The 21,286-nt window shown below is 37.5% G+C and overlaps 1 protein-coding gene across 5 annotated transcripts in view; it reads left to right on the plus strand.

Moving 5' to 3' along the window:
- CDK14 (cyclin dependent kinase 14) overlaps positions 1–21,286 on the plus strand; it is a 319,714-nt gene that overhangs the window by 91,498 nt on the left and 206,930 nt on the right. For all 5 annotated transcript variants that reach the window (XM_061468433.1, XM_061468436.1, XM_061468437.1 and 2 more), the window contains 2 exons: positions 4,332–4,426; positions 14,189–14,268. In XM_061468433.1, the coding sequence (XP_061324417.1) occupies positions 4,332–4,426; positions 14,189–14,268 (175 nt within the window). The remainder of the gene's footprint in view (positions 1–4,331; positions 4,427–14,188; positions 14,269–21,286) is intronic.

Here is a 21,286-nt window from a genome sequence, read left to right on the forward strand (position 1 = left end):
GGATTCTCCAACATCTTTGTATCCCTTGATCACTGGAAAACAATCCAACTTGCAAGGTTTAAAAAAAAAAAGTGTGATCAAATTGGTCTGTTACTGTAGGTTGGATGCAACCTGAAATCAGTGTGAAACTTGCATATGGTTTTGTGAAAACAGCTCTACCATTGTGTCAAAGAAAACAAAATATAAAATGGAAAAAAAAAGTCTTCTGTTCTTGTGATTTAATCTCAGTTAAGCCTCTTGGCCTACCTTTTACTTTGAAGTTTTTCTAGCAATGATTTATTTCTTTTGAGGCATAGAACAGATCTTTAGATTTGACTTTCAATAAATTACAGTGGTACTGTGAGCATTATATTTTTCCCTTGAGGATGGTTTTATGTCAAAGTTTAATACTCTGCAGTTTTGTGCTTTTGGGTTTGGTTTTTTTTGAAAGGTCTATTTAAAATTTCGACTCGGGAGTGTGACAGTTAAGTGTGACATTCACAAGCTGTTTTGCAGTTATGAAAAATGCATGAGAACAGAACCCACACAACTTCTATAAGAATAGTCAGGTGATTTTCAGTGTAATTTTCCATTAAAGCTTTCTTTACTACATGGATTTTGAAAATTTCTAATAGAGGTATTCACATGGCAGTGTAGTGCTAGGACTCATATTGCAAGATCTTTGATTAAATCTATTATCACTCCTACAGGCTGTATCAGTGAAGTGGCTATTTGAAATGACCTGGTCAGAAAAGTCAGTTTCCTCTCATTTCTTTTTCTCTCTGTTATTTTTAATACTCTCGCGTCACTTTGAAATACTAGCTTCTGCTATTTCTGTGTTCAAGAATTTGGCATACTCTTTCTATCCTTGTTACTATGATCTGTATTTCCTTAACTGGAGGGAAAAAAATATCTCATCTTGATTACTCTAAGATCTGCTGCTAAAGATGCTCACTCCTAGTGCGCAGTGGTGCTCTTAGACTAATCTTGCACTGAGAAAAATGTAGTCTAATAATAAGAAAACTACCTTAATGGAAACTATCTGGGAGGAAAAAGACATAAAGGCAAACAAGTAAAAGTCCCAGTGGGTTTCCTGAAGGGAAAGAGGTGCACCATTCTGCATTCCAGTTGCCAGTGTCCTCTTGGGGATAACATTCTTCCATGACCAAGCTTTCCAACAATTCTAATCTGAGTGAGGAAGTGGGCACCTTGAAGAGGAGATCTATGCTGTAGGGTGACCTGGAAAGGCTGGAAGAGTGGGCTAACAAAAACCTTATGTTCAACAAGGACAAGGTCATGCGCTTGGAGCACAAACCAAGAGTGCAGCACAGGCTGGGATCTGGCTGGCTGAGGAGCAGCTGTGTGGAAAGGGACTTGGGGTTCCTGGCTGAAATGGTTATAATTTTCAACAGTCGCACAGAACTTCAGATTATTTAAATTTCTTCCATAGCCCTTTAGTTAGGTCCCTTTAAGCCTAAGGCTGAATTTTTTGGGAAGTTTTGTATTTTTGCTTTATCTCTGTCAGACTTTACTTCCTTTTAATACAGAAATAAAAGGTGAGAAGTGTCTGAATTTCTTACCTTTATATGCAATTTGTAATTGTAAGTTTGAATCAATGTGTGAGGCTTCACTTAAAAATAAAATTAGAAAGCATTGGGAAAATGGTAATTTTGTTCCTTCAATTTCTAAAGTCATTTCATGTGCTGAGTGAGATCTGGCTTGGTGTTTCATTAAGAAATACCATGCAAATTAGTCTTCTGCTGCCTCTGAAGTGCTTTTCTACACCAGATACCTTCAAAAATCGTAAGTCTTTTACGATTATAAGTGCAAGGAAAAATAATGTCCATTTTCACAAAGGGAGATCTAATATTGTGAGAACATGTGCAATCCCATCTAGTGATCCAGCTGGAAAAGAGCTGAGCTGCACTGTGGAGCAACCCCACGCAGTGCCCCAGGGCTCAGCCCCGCAGCATCAAGGCTGACTTGCCACCCTCCTCAAAGCAGCCCGAACCGCTCATCCAGTGCCTGCTCATGCTGGACAAGAGCAGACCAGAAGCAACCAAAAGACAAGCAGAACCCCAACCCCTTAGCCACTGCCTGTCCCATATGCAGTAAAATCACACAGCTGATACCCTCCTCTTTCCAGGTTACAAGTTGTTGTGACCTTTACACTATGGTTTCTAGCAGTATGAAATAAAAGTAAATCTCGGTGTGAAAATAAGGGTGGATGTGAAACACGTGTATAAACCTTGTCCTTTTTCTGTCTTGCTTTGAGAAAACCAACAGTGAACTATTCACTGTTAACTAGCATTTCCATTCCAAACAAAGCTACTCGCTGTGTGTTTGCTGCAGCCTGCAATTTAGAAAATACTTTGCTTTCCCTTTTTGTTACATGGGAGACACTTTTCTATAGTTTTGAAATGTTGCATTAGTCTGTAATTGGATACTTACACGCGAAGGCTACTTGAATCAGTATTTTATTCACTTCTATTAGTAACATATTTTTAAAAAATGATTTAATTAAAAAAAATAATTTCTAACCAGGCAGAATTCATTTCTGAGCACAGATTGGGAACCAAGAATATTACTGCCTTATAAATAAACCTCCAAATAATGTAACAGGAAAAAGATCTGGGAGTTCCCATGCAACAAATTTTCATCAATCTAGTAATATTTAGAAACTGCATAGCAAAATAATAGGTTGTTCAGTGTATTGGAGGGCGATGAAAGGGGTCAGTTTTACAAACATACATGTGTATATCCTGATACCGTTCAATGGGAAGCACAGATGTTAGTCTCAAAACTAGGTGTATATACATCAAAGTTCCAGAATTTTGGCTTAGGATGAATGTAGAATCATTGAGTAAAGAGAATTTTTGCATATTCTAATAATGGTTAATTAGAGAGGTGCAATGTGGAGATGTGTGATTATAAATGGTTATAGTGGAGAGGTGTGAGATACCAAATAATTTTACCTGAGATGCTCTTGTCTGTTTAAATAGAAGTACAGTTTTTAGGCTCATTTGATTTGAAACTTTCAAACATGGTTTCAAAGGTATTTACACACAAATGTGTCCTGTACTGTAATGTTTGTTTCCTTTCAAAAAACTTGAAGTTGAGCACTCTTTCTAAATTGGACATAAGATCCTGAATGTGAGTGTAGACTGTGTGCAGCTGCACATGGCTTAGAGTCTCTTCATTGAATTGAACCCTAAAGATGCTGGATTTGCTTGTCTGCTTTGCTGTGTTATAACACATCAGTCCCTGTATGTGATTTCAGCATCAGTGCTGACCTTCCCAAGTTTCTACTCTATACTCTTTTTGTTCCTTTAGGTATAGGGCATCTGAGCCCTGGAGTCTAAATTATATGTAGGTAATGCTGAGGGCAGGTGTAGGTCAGTCCTTCTGGTCCTGGGGGAAAAAAATAAAAAGCCCTTTCCTTCCAGACAGCTGGAAAATGGGGAAATTTGGGAAAAAGGGGTGCACTTCAAAAAACCCAAACATTTTCTAAGAACTTAGTTGGCAAGTTTTCATGTCAGGTGAATTTCTGTTTTTGCAGAGTTGTGGTGTCCTCTGTTAGGCCTTTGTAAACCAGTCAAGTACCAGTCTGTTGCTAAAGCCAGCTGAACTATCTAGCCCTTAGAGCAAAAAACATTGCTTAGCTTCGTTTGGTTTTAGACTCCTACCTAAGGAGGATGTTAAATCTATAGGACTTTATTCAATTATGCGGGATATACATGCCATTAAAAGTATGGTGTGATTATATACACAGTCTGAGGACTGTGAACATAATTTGTAATCAAGATACTCTAATAAAAGGTGCTTTCCTTTAGTATTTTGACCATTTTTTTAACAATGATTGGTACACTGTGACATTGACTACCTGGAGCAATGTTTTGGGGAGCCTTAAAAAAAATTTAGAAATACAAACAGCTCTTTTAATCTGATTTTTTTAGGGCAGATTAAGACTGTTGCTTTAATCTCTTAATGAAGATAAAATGGCTTAGTTGTTAATGATCTTTTTCACCTGTATGAAGTGATGTATGTGAAAAATAAACCAGAAATTTCTTTGATTAAGGACATAATCCTTTTGATAATTCTGGTGATGTCAGGCTATGGTTGGTATCGGCAAACAAGCATCTGGGATGTTGAATGAAGTTTTATTTGGGTAGCCTATTATTTCGTTTCATTAATTCCGTGCTTTTTTTTTTAAGTGTTGGCTGCTGAAAGCGTGCAGGTCTGTGAGTTTTGTCAATGACATTTGGTATCTAAAGGCTGAATCAAAGCAGTTAATGTTGTGGGTGCAATATGTACTGAAAGGTCATCTCTTCTTTTTGTTTTGTTTTGTGTAGCCCACAAGCCCCAAGTTTGGAAAAGCAGACTCATATGAAAAACTGGAAAAACTAGGGGAGGGTTCCTATGCTACAGTGTACAAAGGGAAAAGCAAGTAAGTGGTGGTTTGTTTTTTTGGTGGATTTTTTTTCATGTAACTTTCTGTGTAAATGAAAATACGCAGAAAGTATTAACTGATTTTACTGCATTCTATATAGATCCCCATGAATTAATGCAAAGTGCTACTGATTGCCATGTGCTGTAGTGAAAGAGGCTGAGGCTATATTGCATAGGTAACATATTACCTTCACATCTGAACAAGATGAGATCCCATTTTGTTAATCTGATATTTTGTTTGTGCTTTAATGTTGTACTATTTTCTCAATATCCACACCAAACTAATTTTTAGGGGTAAAAGATTTTTCTGATGTTCTGAGAGTAATTCTGAATTTATGCAATAAGTTGTTAATATTTTGTTTGTGGTAAAATAGCTTGACTAAAATAACATGAAGGGAATTAATGGGATTTTGGACAAATTTAGTTTGTTTACAAGAGTTTATTTACAATTGGTGCAACTACTCCAACTAAGTATATATGTAATGTGCATACATATAAAATATTTTTCAGCCACTTCTTTGATGTTATTTGTGGTAACTTTTTTATCCACGGTGCCCTAAGTGCTTCTATGTTGTATAAAATAATTCAGTAAACACATTTAAAACACACTTCTTGAGCTAGTGCTTCAGCTGAGAGTTCTATCTTTTGTCAAGCAGAGTGTTCTGTGCAAATTCATATATTTAATCAAATTTTCAGTAATAATAAAGCAGTTCTGAGAGTGGGGACAGTATCTTTATTTGAAAACTTTGTCTAATGAATGATAGGTGAGGCAACTCTACCATTCTCAGCAGAGAGCGCATGACAGCCATGACATAATAACTACTGAAACAAGGAAATCTGTGTTAGCATTTTCCAGGGTTATTAAGTTAGCGAGTTCTGAAATATTTTTTTTTCACTGAATATTTGTAATAAATCATATCGAGGGGTGCCCTCATCTCTCAGTAGTGAGCATAGTGACAGATGTTATGAATAAAACCATGTTCTAAATGTAGAAGTATTTACAGTTGTGCCATGCCAAAGCATGTATTGTCTTTCATTGTCAGCTTTCTTAAAAAAACAAACCCAAACCAAACAGTTATGCTGTACTGTTTTATTAGGGTCTAGGTAATAAAAAACAGTATGGATTTCAACTTGCACCTTATTGCTAAAACCCTTCAGTAAAATCACAGCCCCTATCTGGTGATAGTTATCCCATATGCCTTGGCTTTCAGTAAGATTGAAGTAGGGCAACAGGGTTGCTGGATGTCCCATCAATGAGTGAAACAGACTGAAGGTTAAAAACAAAGCAAAGTGCTTCCCTGAAACTATTTAATTCAGTGGCGATCTATTGTATATGATCTATATGATCTGTATGAACATATATCTGTATAAACATGAAATGAAATATACATCGGTTAGAAATGCTCATTTGTTTTAATAGAACTGATTACAGATCTGTAAGAAATACCTCAATGATTTTAATGGTAGTTGAATAATAAACTGAAATTACTTGGCTGTCTGCATTTTCCATTATAAATAGCAAACTCTAGATAGCTCGTGTGAATTACAACAATTATATGTAACTTTATTCTGCTGCTTCATAACATCTTTTCCAAGGTCTTTAAACTGTATTTTGGAAAAAGTATGTGTAACTATAGAGTGTGGATAACAATGCATATTCAGAGACTATTCATAGTGTTATAGTAACATTCCTTCACCTGCTTAATTCTGTTTGGCTTACTTCTTTTTTCCTGCTGAGAATTGAATAATTCCCATACAGATTCAGCACCTCCAATCCAGACCTCCATTTCTTGAAACAGAAAAACAGCTGAATTACTTCACATCAGGAGGAGCTTGTACTTTAGGAACAGGGGAAATACTAGGGCAACACCACAGGGCCTATCTGCTATTTCATAAGGAGTTGTTGGCTGAAGGTTAACGTACCCCTGTTGCCTTTTCTGTTCCCATGAGAAACAGAAATGTCTGGCCTAGGTGGTATCCACAAAGAAGAAAGAGCATCACTGTTATGATGTTCTCCTGGGGAGGATAAATGGGGGTGGTGGTGAATGGATGGGCCAACATTGTCTCTGGCCATTGCATGAGAGCCTAATTTTACTGCTGGTTTTCTGGCAGGCTGGCCCTGAGTGTTCAGAGCTTCATCTAAAATGGTACAGGAAAAAGTAGAGAAATTTTTTTCTGGCACCTGATGCAGGTGAGACTGTGATACACATCACTGTGTTCCCCTGGCTACAAGCTCAATGGGAAGAAAAATGATCAAAGAGAGTGAAAAGAGGGCTGTTGGTTTGGTGTGTGCCCAGTTTGGCTGCTGAAGGGTTAAGCCCTCATCATACACTGCAGAGTGCAGATATGACATGGTTTTGGAAAAGTTGGAAATACTTGCACAGCATTTTGTTCAAAATGTCTAAGAATCTCTAATTCTCAATCAGCCCTAATGCTTGGCTCTCTCATTTTGCCAAAATGTGTCTGAGATGTGTCCTTAACTGTAGTTGAAGATGGAGAATTTAAGATATGATTGAACTGTTGTGAATGATGCTTTATTTATTTATTGTGCTTCGATTTGTCTCCAGCTGCATGTGGCAAGTAGTGGGGTTTGGGGTTTTTAAATGCATTTCCTGCAGTATATTTCAGCTTTTTAAATTTCCCCTGCTGATCATCATAACAGAGTAAAAAACTTGTGATTTTACCTTTCTATTTGGAAAGACTAAAAGATACATTCCTTGCCTTTAAAGAGAGCAAATCAGCTATTCCTTTCTTAAAATTTAAAGTAACACGTGCAATAACTTGCTTTCAGGGCAAGCCTGGCTTCTTACAACTTGGAGCAAGTTCTGTGGTCCCAAGCCTTTGCTTTCCTATCAAACGCATTACTTTTCTATTTGAGTATTTGTGGTAGTATCCCAAGAAAGTGAAATGAAGTGGGCTAATTCCTCTTACTGGATGATGGATTTCTCTTTTTGTAGTCAGATAAAAATGATTCCCTGGGGTGAGGAAGCAGCAAAGCGAATGGGACTGTGTTACTGAGGAAAATGAAGCAGTATTCTCTTAGGCTGTGCTTTTTTGTTTATTGGAGAAAGAGCCAAGCAGCCATTTGTTTTTGGCTGACAGTTGCATCAGTAGGCAAATCTATTTGATTTCACATGTTGCCCATCAGGCGTGCGTAATGAAACTCATCTTGGCATGTTCATTTTCTACTTTCATTCAGGTTAGATTCTCGCTTTTAACTTTCTTGTATAAAACCCCAAGAGGCTGCTTACTGCATGAAATGCAGATGACTGAAGTGATTTCTGCCTTTTTTTTTTCATAATGTAAAATTTTGAAGTAGGCCCAGTAACTTACTGGTAACACTGTCAAAAGTGATGCAAGTTCCACTGACTCTGTGTTTAACACCTTGAGCATTTGCCATAAAGTAGGTACAAAGCAACAGGTGCCTTTTGAATTCCTGTATCATTCAGTTGTGCAAATTTGCTGCACAATATCTGTCTGTGTATCAGCATAATCTTTCTGCTGCCATTGACTGTCTTCCCTCTTGAGCTTGATTATAAATTTACCTGAATGTACAGCATTAGGATCTAGCTTGACCCATGGCATGTATATGCTGGTGTGAGTTATTAGAGTCCAGAGATGATGCCAGTGACAGCACAAGAGAGCTGCTGCCAACCAGAGCCCCTTACAAAGCAGTGTGGAGGCCTTACATCCCTGCACTGGGAGCTCTGCATATTGTACTTAAGGGAAAAACCTGTGCCTTTGGCAATATTATGAGTTGGCATGGTTTCCATCCTCTCCTCCCACTGTGTTCAATTGCCCTTCAAGGCAAAGAATTAAAAAGGGTTACCTTGGTTAAAGTGATGTGATCTGTGACTGCTGCTTGCACAGCATGTGTCTGTGTTTTGAGAGGCAAGCCAATGGTATCTCCACTGCTTCTGCACTGCTGTGATCTTGATCTACTTCTTGTTTGCCCATGTGATTCTTAGTGCGCCTTTATTTTTTTGGCACCTTTAATAAGCTGCATGTGCTCAAAGTATTAAAAAATGTGTAGGATTTGTAACAGAGAGCTCAAGCAACACATTTTTGCCTAATATCCCTATAATAAAATTACATAATTTCAATTTATCCCTAATAAAAATTTATTGTCCTAATAAATTCTGTTCCTATCATGTTCAACTATTAATAAGTTGGTAGAGTACAGAGCACAGCACAATAGAAACTAATGCTGTCAATGATAGCTCAAAGGCTAGAGAGGTAAGGCAGTCCTTCAGTCAAGGTACCTCTCCTTTTCTGCTTGAAATCACAGTTTTTGTGTTCAAGGTGATTCCAACATGAACCCAAATATAAAACGTTGTGGGTTGTTTTTTGTTGTTTTTTTTTAGGCAGCCAGAGCATTTTACATTTATCTCCATCAAAGACAGTACTTTTTACTATTTACCTGAAAATCAGCAGGGAGTTTGTGGAGATCTTAGAAAGAAACCATGATTAGGATTGCAGGTACCATGCACGTTATTCTTGGAGCAGCAGGGAATATTTCAGTGATCAGCAGGAGCTACCTGTATTTGTTGTTGGCGTGATGTATTGCAGTATGCGTTATGAATACATAGCTGACCATCATATTTCATATATCTGTTTATGAATGGCTGTTCAAAAGAAAACGGATGTCTTAAGTATTTTGATTTTGTATTTATGATGAAACCTTCACTGAGGATGACTGATGGGACTAATTGCGGTTCTGACTTTTTTAAGTTGCAGAATTTCTTTTAATTGTCAAAAAACCTCCATGACTCTTTCGTCATCTTTAGGTTTACGTGCAATCTATTGCAAGCACCATAGGCTTTAGATGGCCTGAAGAACTTGCAGTGGTTTTGTTTTCTGTCATGCTCTTGCTTTTTAGTCATCCCCCTAGCTTTACTCCGTGCCCATGTGGGGTGTTGTTCTCACATGCTTTCTGGTATGTTTCATGTGCAACATTCCAGTCCACAGATAATATTTTCTTCATGTGTTGGCCAGTTTATTTAGACAGAATATTTGAAAATCGGTCTGATTTATGTAGTCTCAGTGACTAAACTTTCTGAATGTTTTCTTTACAAAGCCAAGTGCAAGGTTCTGCACATGGCTTTAGGCAGTCCTAAACACAAATAAAGGCTGGGCAGAGAATGAATTGAGAGCAGCCTTGAAGATGAAGACCTGGGGTGTTGGTTGATGAGAAGCTCAACATGACCCAGCAGTGTGCACTTGCAGCCCAGAAGTTCTATTATTTTATTTCCTGCAAATTGAATGAAATCAAGTGTTCATCTCAAAATGAAACTCTTTCATCTGAGGATACCAGATGGCTAGAAAAAGAATATATATTCATGGATTATGAAAAGGCACTGATGTGCTTAACAGATTTTTGTAGGGAAGGGAAATTGAGGGACCATGTTAGTCCCTTGAGTACCATAGGGCTTTAGCAGGACTGTAAGTTTTGTTTTCTTAGACTACAAATGTAAGTCCTTTTCAGTAAGATAAATATAAACCATGTTTATGCCGAACTATCTTTTATGATAATGATTAAAGAAAGTGTTTCCCTCAATGTGGAATTAGTTACTTATTGGTAGAATAGTCAGATGTGACTAAACCTCCAGTGGATTTGTCTCCATCAGGTTTCTTCAAAGGAAAATTCTGACAGAACCTGGTTTCATTAGGCCAGCATGGTCTGCTTAGGGTTTTAGACATGTCTTTCTGACATTAATATAATTACAGAAAGATGTAATTATTCTCAGGGTTTAATCTTGAAGCACTGAGCTTTTTGTGTAAATGAATAATGATTGAGAGTTACTTTTTGTCATAAGAATTTGTGTATCACAAATAAGAGCATTATCCCAATACCATCTACTGATTTTTCTTTACAGAAATGTTCCCAAGGTTAGCATTTTCTGGAGTTAGGAACTCAGCCTCAACTCCAGCCAGTGGTAAAACTCTGCATGAAATAAACAGATAGAAATCAGAGTGGCAGATTTTATGTTAATTGACTTTTAAAAATGTGTTATATTTAGAACATTTATTGCATCTAAATATAACTGAAGAGCTTGGGAAAATAGTGTTATTGTATTCTTTTGTTCTCTATGTGGCAGCATCAGCGTTATCCCCAGTGAAGCCAATTAAGTCATCAGTTACTTCATATTCATCGTATTACATGTTCTTAATGATGCATTTAAACATTTAATAATTTCTAATTTTCTCTAGTTTCTCATAAATGGTCATTGTTATAAATGTATTTATTTGGTAATGCTGATATGGGCTGATTTGGAAAAGGCAGAATGACGCATTATATTAGTATTTTGTGTAATATCCAGCTCATTTGTATTTTTTGTGATATTTTTTGTAACTTTTACTCTATGCCACATAAACCAATTTGGATTCTTTTTCTTTTGCCCACATTGCATATAAAATCAGAATTTTATTATAAGAGATTATGTAACATAAAACTGCTGTATTTTCATAAACTGGAAAACTGTCCATCAGCTGCTGATTTGCCTAGAGTAAAGTCGCTCTATGTAGTAATTAGAGAGGCTTCAGGACTTCTGTCCTTTCTCTGAAGGTTTCTGGATGAGAGTGATAAAGAGAGAGCAAGTTAATTTAGGTAGGTGGATGGCTTGTAAGGTAGAAAATATGTTTCTTTAAATCAATATTGTCTTTAATAGAAACTAATGACGTAGTTGACAAGATGGACTTAAGATAACTGAAATCCTTGACCCAGTTACGTGTATTGTTTTGAGAAGGTGTGAAAGTTTTTGCTTTGGACTGTGAGCAAGAGATGGTTTAATAAATTCTAGATGTTAAAAGGGGCAGCAGCATTGCCATTTCACTGTCTGCTATCAGTTTTTCTACTTGTATTTGAAAATAATGAAAATACAGAGCATGCTTTGAAAGTTGTGAAAGATAAATGTGTAGTAATATCTGGGGAGAATTCTGCTAAGCTTATCTGGTCACGACTGAAGACTCCAAAGACAAGTTCTGATAGGTTGCAGAGGTAATTTTTGCCAGGTTTCTCTTTTCCAATGTTGTTTCTAAGGAAATTGCCGTATTATTTTGACAGGTCATCACAAGATTCAGGACATAATTTGAAGACATAGCTGGCTTGTTCCCATGGCTCACTGCTGAACCTAGTTATTCTAATATATTTTTTAATGTTTTTTGTTTTTTAAATTAGAAGAATGCTGTTAAATTTTTTGGTTTTTTTTTATTTTTTTAATATGATTGCTTTCTTTTGGAAAGGCCAGTCTTTAATCTTTCTAAGTAGTTTTAATGTAAGGACTAGTAAGAATGAGAGCAAATACATGACAGTGGCAGGAGAACGAGGAAGGCTATACCCTAAGGTAGCTCTTAGATCATCTCTTCAGCATCATCTAACTGCATCCTGAGATTGCATCAGTGGGAGAATAGTTAAAGGAGGTGAATATACACATCTCTCTTTTTTTTAATAGGTGATACATCACAGCTTCTCACATCTCCAGTTCTGTACATTCCTGTTTATAGAAAATGAGCTGGGGAAAAAAAAAAACCAAAACCCAAGTTTTTAATTACTGGGTAGTAAATGAGAATAAGGAGGCTGTTTTATTCTGGAAATTATAGATCGATATATTGGAGATAAATAATACTAAAGGGGAGAACAAGATCCCAGAGGAACACTACTTGAGATTAGTTTGATCATTTTGATAGTATTAAGGGGTGCCATGATGTCTGTCAAGATGTTGACAGGTGCCAATGATGAAGTGGCAGTGATAACTAAATAGCACAGACCACCTGCTATGTTTAATTGTGAATTCTTTGAAGAGTTCCATGCTATTGCTGTTTGTATTGCTGTTTATTTACTACTCTTAATGATTGAATAGAGTGTAGAATTTTGGATTAAAAAGAACATATTCTACACAATGCTACTTGCTTTTGGCCTGTTTCTCTGCCAAAAGACTTCACATCCCTTTTTCCTTAGTATCTCCTTTATCTGCTTTTTTCTGTTGTATTCTGCATTGCTTTCTCTGAATACAGCATCAGTACTGTTCCTGATCTGCAAAATGGTCTTGCTTTTCTTATTTAAATTTCTCCTGCACAGTTACTTCATCTATTGTAAAATAATCAAGTTATGCAGGTACCTGACATATACGTATGTGATAGGTAGAGTGGTGTATTGACAGAGGGATTGAAAACTATACAGGTGTATGAACTGCATTTCTGTCATCATTCTTTCTACCTCTGCTTTTATTATGGTTTATTATCCTGTCTGTGTAGGATACATGAAGTTACTTGGGGCAAGGCTTATCTTTTTCTGATGCCAGAAGTCCTGTTTAAATCTAAACAAAAATATATGAGGCAGTTGTAAGGAGAAATCTAGATAATCCAGTAAATTTAAGCTGATAATTATCTTTCAACGGTGACTACTGGCCTGAGACTTGAACTGGTGCCAGTCTGAAGTATTATGAATAGTAGGAAGGTGATGAGTAAACAATCTTTTGATAACCAGCATTTCTTAAGTTGCTCAGAGTCATTATGCAGTGCTGCGTATAGGGCTAATGAGATTCTGGCAATTATAAAAGAGGAATAATCAGAAAAAACAAGATGGTAGCCATCCTGTCACTGAAGTAATCTAACCATAAAAATTAAAAACCTGAGGGAAAGACGAATTCAAACTTTGTAGAAGGCTATATCATCTTGCTTAGTAAAATGAATGCATCTTCTACAGCCCAGTACATTAGGGAATTGCCTCCAAGGTACAGGAATGTGAAGGCTTCAATGATCCCTTGCGCTTTGTGACTGTAAAGGCTAAGTTTGCTTTTACAGAAAGAACTTGCAACAACAACAATAATAATACTATTACTACTACTACTAATAATAATTGGGGAGAGGGGGAAACTGTATTACGCCTTTTTGGTAATCTGCTCACCATTGCTTATCATACCTAGTGATCTGTTAAACTTTCAGAGCATGAGTTTGTTCTTGAGAGGGTAACCAATGCCAGTTTTTATCTTTCAGTCAGTTTTGTGAGATTTAATTTGGATAAACTGAACCAAGTGGATTTTTTGTTTGTTTTTGTTTTGCAAGACGTTGAATATGATTCCATGTGTGATACCGTTTTGAATGCTCAAGTGAAACCAGCCAAATAGGTTTTAACCTAGAGTGACCTGTTGTGAAGTTTTGTCTCTTGGAGCACTAAATATTTTTAATCCTGAAAAAAAGAGGTCATTATAATCTAAAACTAGCCTGGGCCATGTAGTCAGGAACATACCTTAGGAACAATCCTGTGCTAGTGGGAAATGGCCAGAATGACCTAAAAATAATTTCTATCTGAAACTTCCATAGCTTTTTGAGGGCAGTAGTTATCAGTGTCATGGAGTGGAAGGAAGCAATAAGTATAAATATGAATATACTGCAAGTGGGGAGATTGATGAAAATCATACGCCTTTTTCTTTGAACAATTCAATCAAATAAAGGACAGATAATTTAAAACCATGTTTTACAATGTGATACTAACAAAGCTTTGTTTCAGTACTCTGATAGAAAGGAAACTGACTCACAGAAAACTGAGATAATTTCTTGGATTGCATCTGAGTGTGAAAATATAAAGTTGACATTATGGAAGCTATGAGTGTTTCTTACTGTGCTATAAATGAATCACTGGCATTGACAAGAAGAAATTGAATAAGTACATGATGGGAAGCAATTTCTATTATGAGAGATACTGTTTCTGCTTTAATTTTGTTTTCTTATTTCTCCTTCTCCTCCCCTCTTTCCCTTTTAGGGTAAATGGAAAACTGGTGGCATTGAAGGTGATTAGATTACAAGAAGAGGAAGGAACCCCATTTACTGCTATCAGGGAAGGTATGCACTCACATTTAATAATTATACATGGGGTGGGTTTTTTGTAATTACACTGTGTTTCTTATTTCTGTGCCATGCTATAGTGAATAGCTTGAGAATTCAAATTATATAGTTATGTTCTCAGTAGGAAAAACCTTTGATGCTTCAAAAAACAAAACCTCTGGTGTGGGAGTTCTTGTTAAAGAATGCAGCTCTGCCTCTGCTTTGGGTCCTGTTAAATTTACTATACGAATGAGTATTTAAGAGCATGTTTAAGGTGGGTGTGAGAAGTCACTCTGGAAGATGAGGGAACTGTTAAGTCACGCTTCTTGCCTGCAGGCAGCACCTGAGATGAAGGTAGATGTAATTTTTCATATATCTGCAGCATAAAGCGCAGAAAAGCGTTTCTTGATGAAGGCAGTCAGAAGATCAGGGAGCAAACATACAAGCATCTTAGAAGCCGTGTGTAGTCTGGGACTAGCTACTGTTTGTTTTTTCCTTCCTGATGGACTCTAACTTGTGTGGCTTGGGAATGACTTATCTAGCACACTCAGAGATGCCTGTTATGCTTTCTGCTCTGCTCCTTTATCCTTCCTTGTCAGCCTCTTGTGGTCTCTAGTGACAGCTGCTTTATCTGAGCCTGCCTGCGTCGAGCTCCTTTGCAGAAATTGCTGGATGTGTCTTCCCTGTGTGGGCCTTCTCTGTTAGAAGGTAGTAAAAATGAGCTTTGGTAGAGACATAATGCACAATTTACCATCACACCACTGATACAGGCTCAGCTGAAGTTAGTAGTGAACTAAAGAGATGAAACTGGTATGGCTTTTGAGGGACGTTTTAAAACTGAGCTGACTATCTCGGCATAATTCCCATGGTGGGATGAGCAAGGGAGAACATCATCTCTCACAGGGTCCACAGCATGGCACTGTGTGGGAGGTGTGCAGCTTCATGGCCATTGCAGCTGCAGTCCCAGTAGCTGCAGCTCCTTTGTCCCTCACTCATGCCTCTGTTCCTGCAGCCATCTATATGCTGTATGTCTGTCTGTACAATGAGCCTGTTTTGGGTACATTGGGGAAAAAAAAAAAAGCCATGTTTCATGTGATTGACACCCTGAAGTTAGAAACCTTTAAAGTACTGTGGATTTCCATCCCAAGGTTGTGCATTTTAAAGGGGCTCTTTCACAAAGGAGGGAAAACCGTGGGTGGCCAATTTATGAAGGAATTTCAGCAGTTCTTCTGTACTGCTTTGTTTGAGTAACAATTATTGAATGACCTGACACATTTATTCATAACGGTATGTATTTTATCTGTGAGCTGTCTGTCCCCGCAGCTGTGCTGCGATAACGAGGTGTGCAGAGGGTTACTGGCGCAGCTTTCAGTGTTTGCAATGCTGAGTTCGAGGCATAACAGCCTGTGTTTCAAATATGTTTATTGTGCTCCAGGATTTTAGATGATATGGTAATGACTTAATAAGAAAATAGTAGATATGGCTTCATTGTGCCTTTTTAGTGACACTTAAAAGGTTTTTTAATGTGAGCTTGGTCTAGATGAAAGTCTATAGCATTACAGCTGTCAAACGCAGTATATTGTGTTTTCCTTCATGAATGGTTTATTGTGTGAACTCAGTATAAATAAGTATTCATTAGGAGCAAAACCAGAGATTTTCCAGTTGGTATTTTTAGATTACAAAGGCACACTAGCATGAAAATATTTTTCACACTGTCATTGGGGAAGTCTTCCTTGTAGCTGTGATTACAGGACTGTAGTTGAAGCCTGTTAAAATTCTCGTACTTTAATATTAGTAGAATAAAGCTCTTGTATAGAAAAGCTCTTAAAGTTATTAATTAATATATGTTTTCCTAAGCATGGGATGTCTGACTGATTTTGGTGGAACTGTGTGCATCCATTGTATTTCTAAGGACTCATCTAGGCTAGGATTAGATCCAAAGAGTATTAGGCTAAATGAGAAGACTTTTTCTTGATTTTTGTAGCCTCTTGGTTAGGTGAGATCAAACTCGGGTTGTGGGTTGTATGTTTGTAGGGTTTGTTTGGTAAAGTAATCCTGTTTCGTAGGTAATGGAACGTAATTCAGATCTGTGGAAGCTATTTGTAGAAATACAGTCTTGTATGCTTTATATCATGTAGAAGACTGACATTCATAATGTGTAAGATGGAAAGGGGAAGAATGTGTATCTAGTTAAGCTTTGTCTTTTCTGCTGTTTGTTTTGATTTTGTCAGAAACAAATATTAGTGTGAGAAAAGTAAGCTACAAATGTAACTTCAGACGGTAATCCCAGTGATGATGTGCCAGACCCATATAATCTGACAGTAATGTTACAACTATGGACCTACTAGCAGGATCCGAGGAAGCTGTTGCTTTCCACATAGTAGTATTTAATCCATCTTGGACAGGCTGGGTTCTGTAATGCAGCCATGGCTGATCTCAGCTGCATGGGTGAGGGGAGAGAAAAAAAGAAAAAAGGGCTTGTATAATCTCTTGTAGTTATCTGGTAAATTTGATATGGAAAAACAGTAAGAATGGGACACTCTGTTCAGCAGATTTTTGTTGATCGCTGTTGGCTGACTGAGGACTCCAGCCCTATAATTTAGACTGGTACAATTAGAACAAGGACAAATACTGCTGAAGATGAGATCAACTTCTAATTTCAGTTATCTGAGGAGTCGTGTTGCCTTAATGAAAAAAGTGCATGTATGGTGTCATGATCCAGAGGTCTGTTGGAGGGTGTTTCTTTCCAAAGTCTTTCATAACGGAGAAATCATGCAGGTTTTGACCTTGACTTATTCCCTGTTTTCTAATTTTCCATCAATGCAAGGCAAAGTCATGCAGAAGTCTAGTTATTTGTAAATTAAAACTGCTGTAAGTAAATTGTTTAACATTTCTCATACCTCCTTGGTTAAAGCAGTGAGAGAAAACAGTATTCATGCACTGTTCTCCTAATAGCGATGCTGTGTGATGTTAATTAGGGGGAAGATACAGGCAGAAATCTTAAGCAGTGGTCATGCTGAGGGAATTTTGTAGCTGTCTCTATACAGGGAAGCATATTGTTACAAGGCACAGAATGAAGCTCAAAGGAAAACAAAGCTACAAAGAAAATAGACTAAGAGAATTAGAAAATGCAGGATATAAATGTGGAGTATGTGACTGTGGAAACAAGCACTAACTTGGTTAAAACAAAAATGGATGGAAAAGTAAAATAAAGGAGATATATATATATATATATATATCCATATATATATATATAAATCTCCCAGTAAAGCTGAGTAAGAGAAAATCACAGTTAATTTTAATGACCAGGAGAGGTTTAGCTGAAGTAATTACTTATGAAGTAATTCTGATTTTGCAGCAGATGTGGGTTTGTGTCTTCTACTATTTATCGAAGTTACATAGGTTGAATCAAAGTAGGTAAATGCGGCTTATTTGTCAGTGCTACTGAGCTGTTTATTGAATTTCTTGAACAAAATTTACAAGTAGCTTGTGCTTAATGTTCTTTCAACTTGGTCTGAATCAGTTGTACCAATTTACTGGTGCTTTCATTTAGTGGCATGCAGTTCACAGGTTGTTTTGCTCTGAATTTAACTCAGTGTGGGATAATCTAATTTACCTTTGAAGAGCCTGATTAAAAAAAAGAAAGGGAAAAAAAGAGGAAAAAGTGATTTGATGTGTATACCTGAGCGGGTTAAATCTATATGATTTTCAGATCATATATATATGAGTGGTGCAAGTCACCATATTACTGTTGTATTCTGAAGGTGCCTGGAACTGTGATAGCTGAGACAGTATGGAGTCCAAAAGTCATTTACAGACTATTTTCTCATTTAAACTCTATAGAATGGATAGTAACAAATGATTTGTTTTCTGTCTTAGTGTAGTTGTGGTTTATTCTTTTACTGTAATTCTCATTATCAGAGATGCTTCAGCAGAAGGCTTGAAGTGTTATTAAATCCACTGCAGCCAGCAGAAAAGTTCAATGACCTTAACTTTTATCTCAGATGTTTCATTCCCCTAATTTCCTGTAATATCATACACTCATCTAGGCTAAATTCTGAAGTGTGCAGTACATTCTAATTCTGGAAACAGCTTGATTTACAATTCTGCCTTTATCTTGTTTGATTTCTGAGCAATATTATTCCTTATATCCAGCATGGCAAAGATTTTGCTTTTTCGGTATGTATGTAGACAAACATCCCTTGATTTTATCACTACCTTGCTTGTGAGGTTAACTTGCTTACTGTGTTCCTTTCTTGGGTAGTAAAATTATTTCTTCCCTATCCTAATTGTGAAAACTCTTTTGTACTTGGTTTTCATTTTCCACCCTTGGAAATACCACCACTCCTTTGCTCTGCTTAATTTGATTTACTATTAGTAATAAAACTATTCCAATGTTTTACTATAGGTTAGTGTTTCATTTCCCATAGGCCTAAACAGTGTTTCAAAGCATCATCCAAACCAGGCATGTTTTGTAGGTATTTTTGTACTTTAAATCTCACAATAAGGCAACTTCTAGTATATTTCACTCTTTTTATTAATTTTTGTATTTACATCTTGTAATTAATATGTATTGGTACCTGTTTGTGTTTTGCATTTAAATGTGTCCAGGTCAGAGACTGTCTCTACATCTTTGGCTTGACAGTTGGACAGATAATAATTTTCCGTCTGCTCCAGTGTTGAAGGCTGTTACCTTAATTCTGCATATGGACAGCAGAGTGCAAAAAATTGCACATGAAAGCTTTGGAAACTGCCAGCTGTCTTGCCTTATAAAATTACAAAGAACACAGTGCTTGCTTAATGAATTTCTTCTACTTGAATTTTTGAAGAGCAGTTCGGCACACATACTTAGTAAGTTTGTTTTGTGACTTGGGAGAAAGCTTAAGGCATTTGAGGGCCAGGATGGAGCAGGGAGGAGAGATGCTTAATTCCTGGCCACAAAGCATCTTCAAAAGTCTTCAGCGTTTCAGGCCTCTTCCATCCATGTCTTGATGTGAGGTAGGAGGGGAGAAGAGAAACAAAAAAATGAAAACTGTAAAGGGTCTTAGGAAAGAAATGTGAGCCCACTTGTCCTGGGTTCAGCAGTAGCAGTCATTTTTCTCCTCCTTGGTAGCTGGTGTAGTGCAGTGTTTTGACTTTCAGCTCAGGAACAGAGCTGATAGCGATGTTTTGGTTTGGCCAAGGACTTTGTGAGCCTCATGCTCTGCCAGGGAGGAGGGGAAGCCAGGAGGAAGCAGAGACAGGACACCTGACCCAAACTGACCAAAGAGGTATTCCATACCACAGCACGTCATGCCCAGGATGTAACTGGGAGTTACCCGGAAGGGCTGGGAGACTGCAGGGTTGGAGGAGGTATCGGTCAGTGCTTGGTCGGGCTTGGGGGCCGAGTTATCGGTCAGCTGGTGCTGAGGTGTTGTATTCTCTTCCCTTGTTATTTCCTTTATCATTATTATCACTGGTGGTCGCAGTAGTGATCTGTGTTATACCTTAGTTACTAAACTGTTCTTATCTCAACCCGTGGGAGTTGCATTCTTTTCGATTCTCCTCTCTGTCCCTCCGAGAGCAGCGGGAGGGCAAGAAAAGGAGGGGGGTGAGTGAACAAGTTGCCTGACTGGGTTTAAACCACGACACCACTTTTACATGCCACAGACTGGACAGACTTTCTGAGGTTGGTTTCTGAGGCCTCCTCTTTTGAAGTTGTTAGGCTGGAGGGGGTAAACCTTCACAAAACTTTCATCTGTGAAACTGAAGCAGAGTAACAGCTAAGAAAAGATTATAGGGAAGATCAGCAGTTTGTGGAGAGAGAACTCTTACCTAAGTGAATGTGCAATTTATTGCACTGTGTTCCTAATTGGGTACACAATGGAAAATACTGCTTTGTAGTAACAATAATGCAAGTGATGTAAAGCAGCTGTGCTTCTGTATTACCAAAGAGAAACGGCACAGTGTGTACCTATCCCATCTAAGGAAGGGTTACAGGAAATTATATTTTTGCTCAGCAGATATAATTCTTATTACCTCATTGAATTATTACCTCAATTATTGCATGCACTTCCCAGCTCAGTGATTTTTGACTGATATGTAGCATAATGATCTTTACAACTTCAAGTCAACAAATGACCTCATGGCACTAGTTAGATGACTCACGGTGATAAGCCTCCTCCTATTCATTGTATTAGAGTAGGTCTGGAAGGCTGTATGCTGTAGGTCAAGGGCACAGTGAAACAATATCTGACTTTTTTAAGAGTCACTGTTGGTCTACTGGTGGAAGGTAAGCATGAAAATTGCAGTGGGAATCCCATCTTCGTCTGCTAGTAAAGAGTAAATTATTGTACCTTTTGGAAGTTGAATCATCCTCTTGCCAAACCCCCCGCCCCAAAAAAACCTACCCCAAAACAACCAACCAACCAATTCCTATTCTTCCTTTTATGCAGGTTGTTATTATTATTACTATTATTATTATTAAAATATTAAGGAAGCTTGACATCTGCTTTCTTTTGAGTGACAGGATTTTGGAGGACTTTCACATTTCCTTCACAAAGTCCAGTCAAGAAATCTAAATTTCCATAACTGAAATGCCTAAAAGCTTTGTATGTGTCTGGCTCAAAAGGCCTCAGGGAACTTCAAGAAATTATGTTTAAGATTATGGAGATGTAACTATTCTGAGCACGCATGTCACATGAGTTACTACAGGGGTTTTGTGTCTTTATGTTTTTAGAGTCTGAGGGTAAGTTCATTCTCCCCAGAAGCCACATTGCTCTGAAGCATTTAAGTAAAAAAAGGACAGTAGCTTGACTGTAGCTTGGGGAACATTTTCATTGCCTACAGAGTTGGCAGAACTGGTGCCTACTGCAGGCTAAATAGCTACAGCTCAATTAACTGTAAAGTCCCTGCAAAGCCCATGCATCTTTTTATGTAGTCATAACAGCTTTGTTTTTCAGTGTTGTTAAAAATACAACACACAAGCCAAGAACTTCTGGGACACTGTCACTGGATATTTAAGGTCAAGAAATATTCAAAAGAAAATAAACTCCAG

This window comes from Pezoporus flaviventris, unplaced genomic scaffold (assembly GCF_033815535.1).
Source record: "Pezoporus flaviventris isolate CSIRO_AGI_PZ_B2104156 unplaced genomic scaffold, CSIRO_AGI_Pfla_v1 ptg000047l, whole genome shotgun sequence".
Taxonomy (NCBI): domain Eukaryota; kingdom Metazoa; phylum Chordata; class Aves; order Psittaciformes; family Psittacidae; genus Pezoporus; species Pezoporus flaviventris.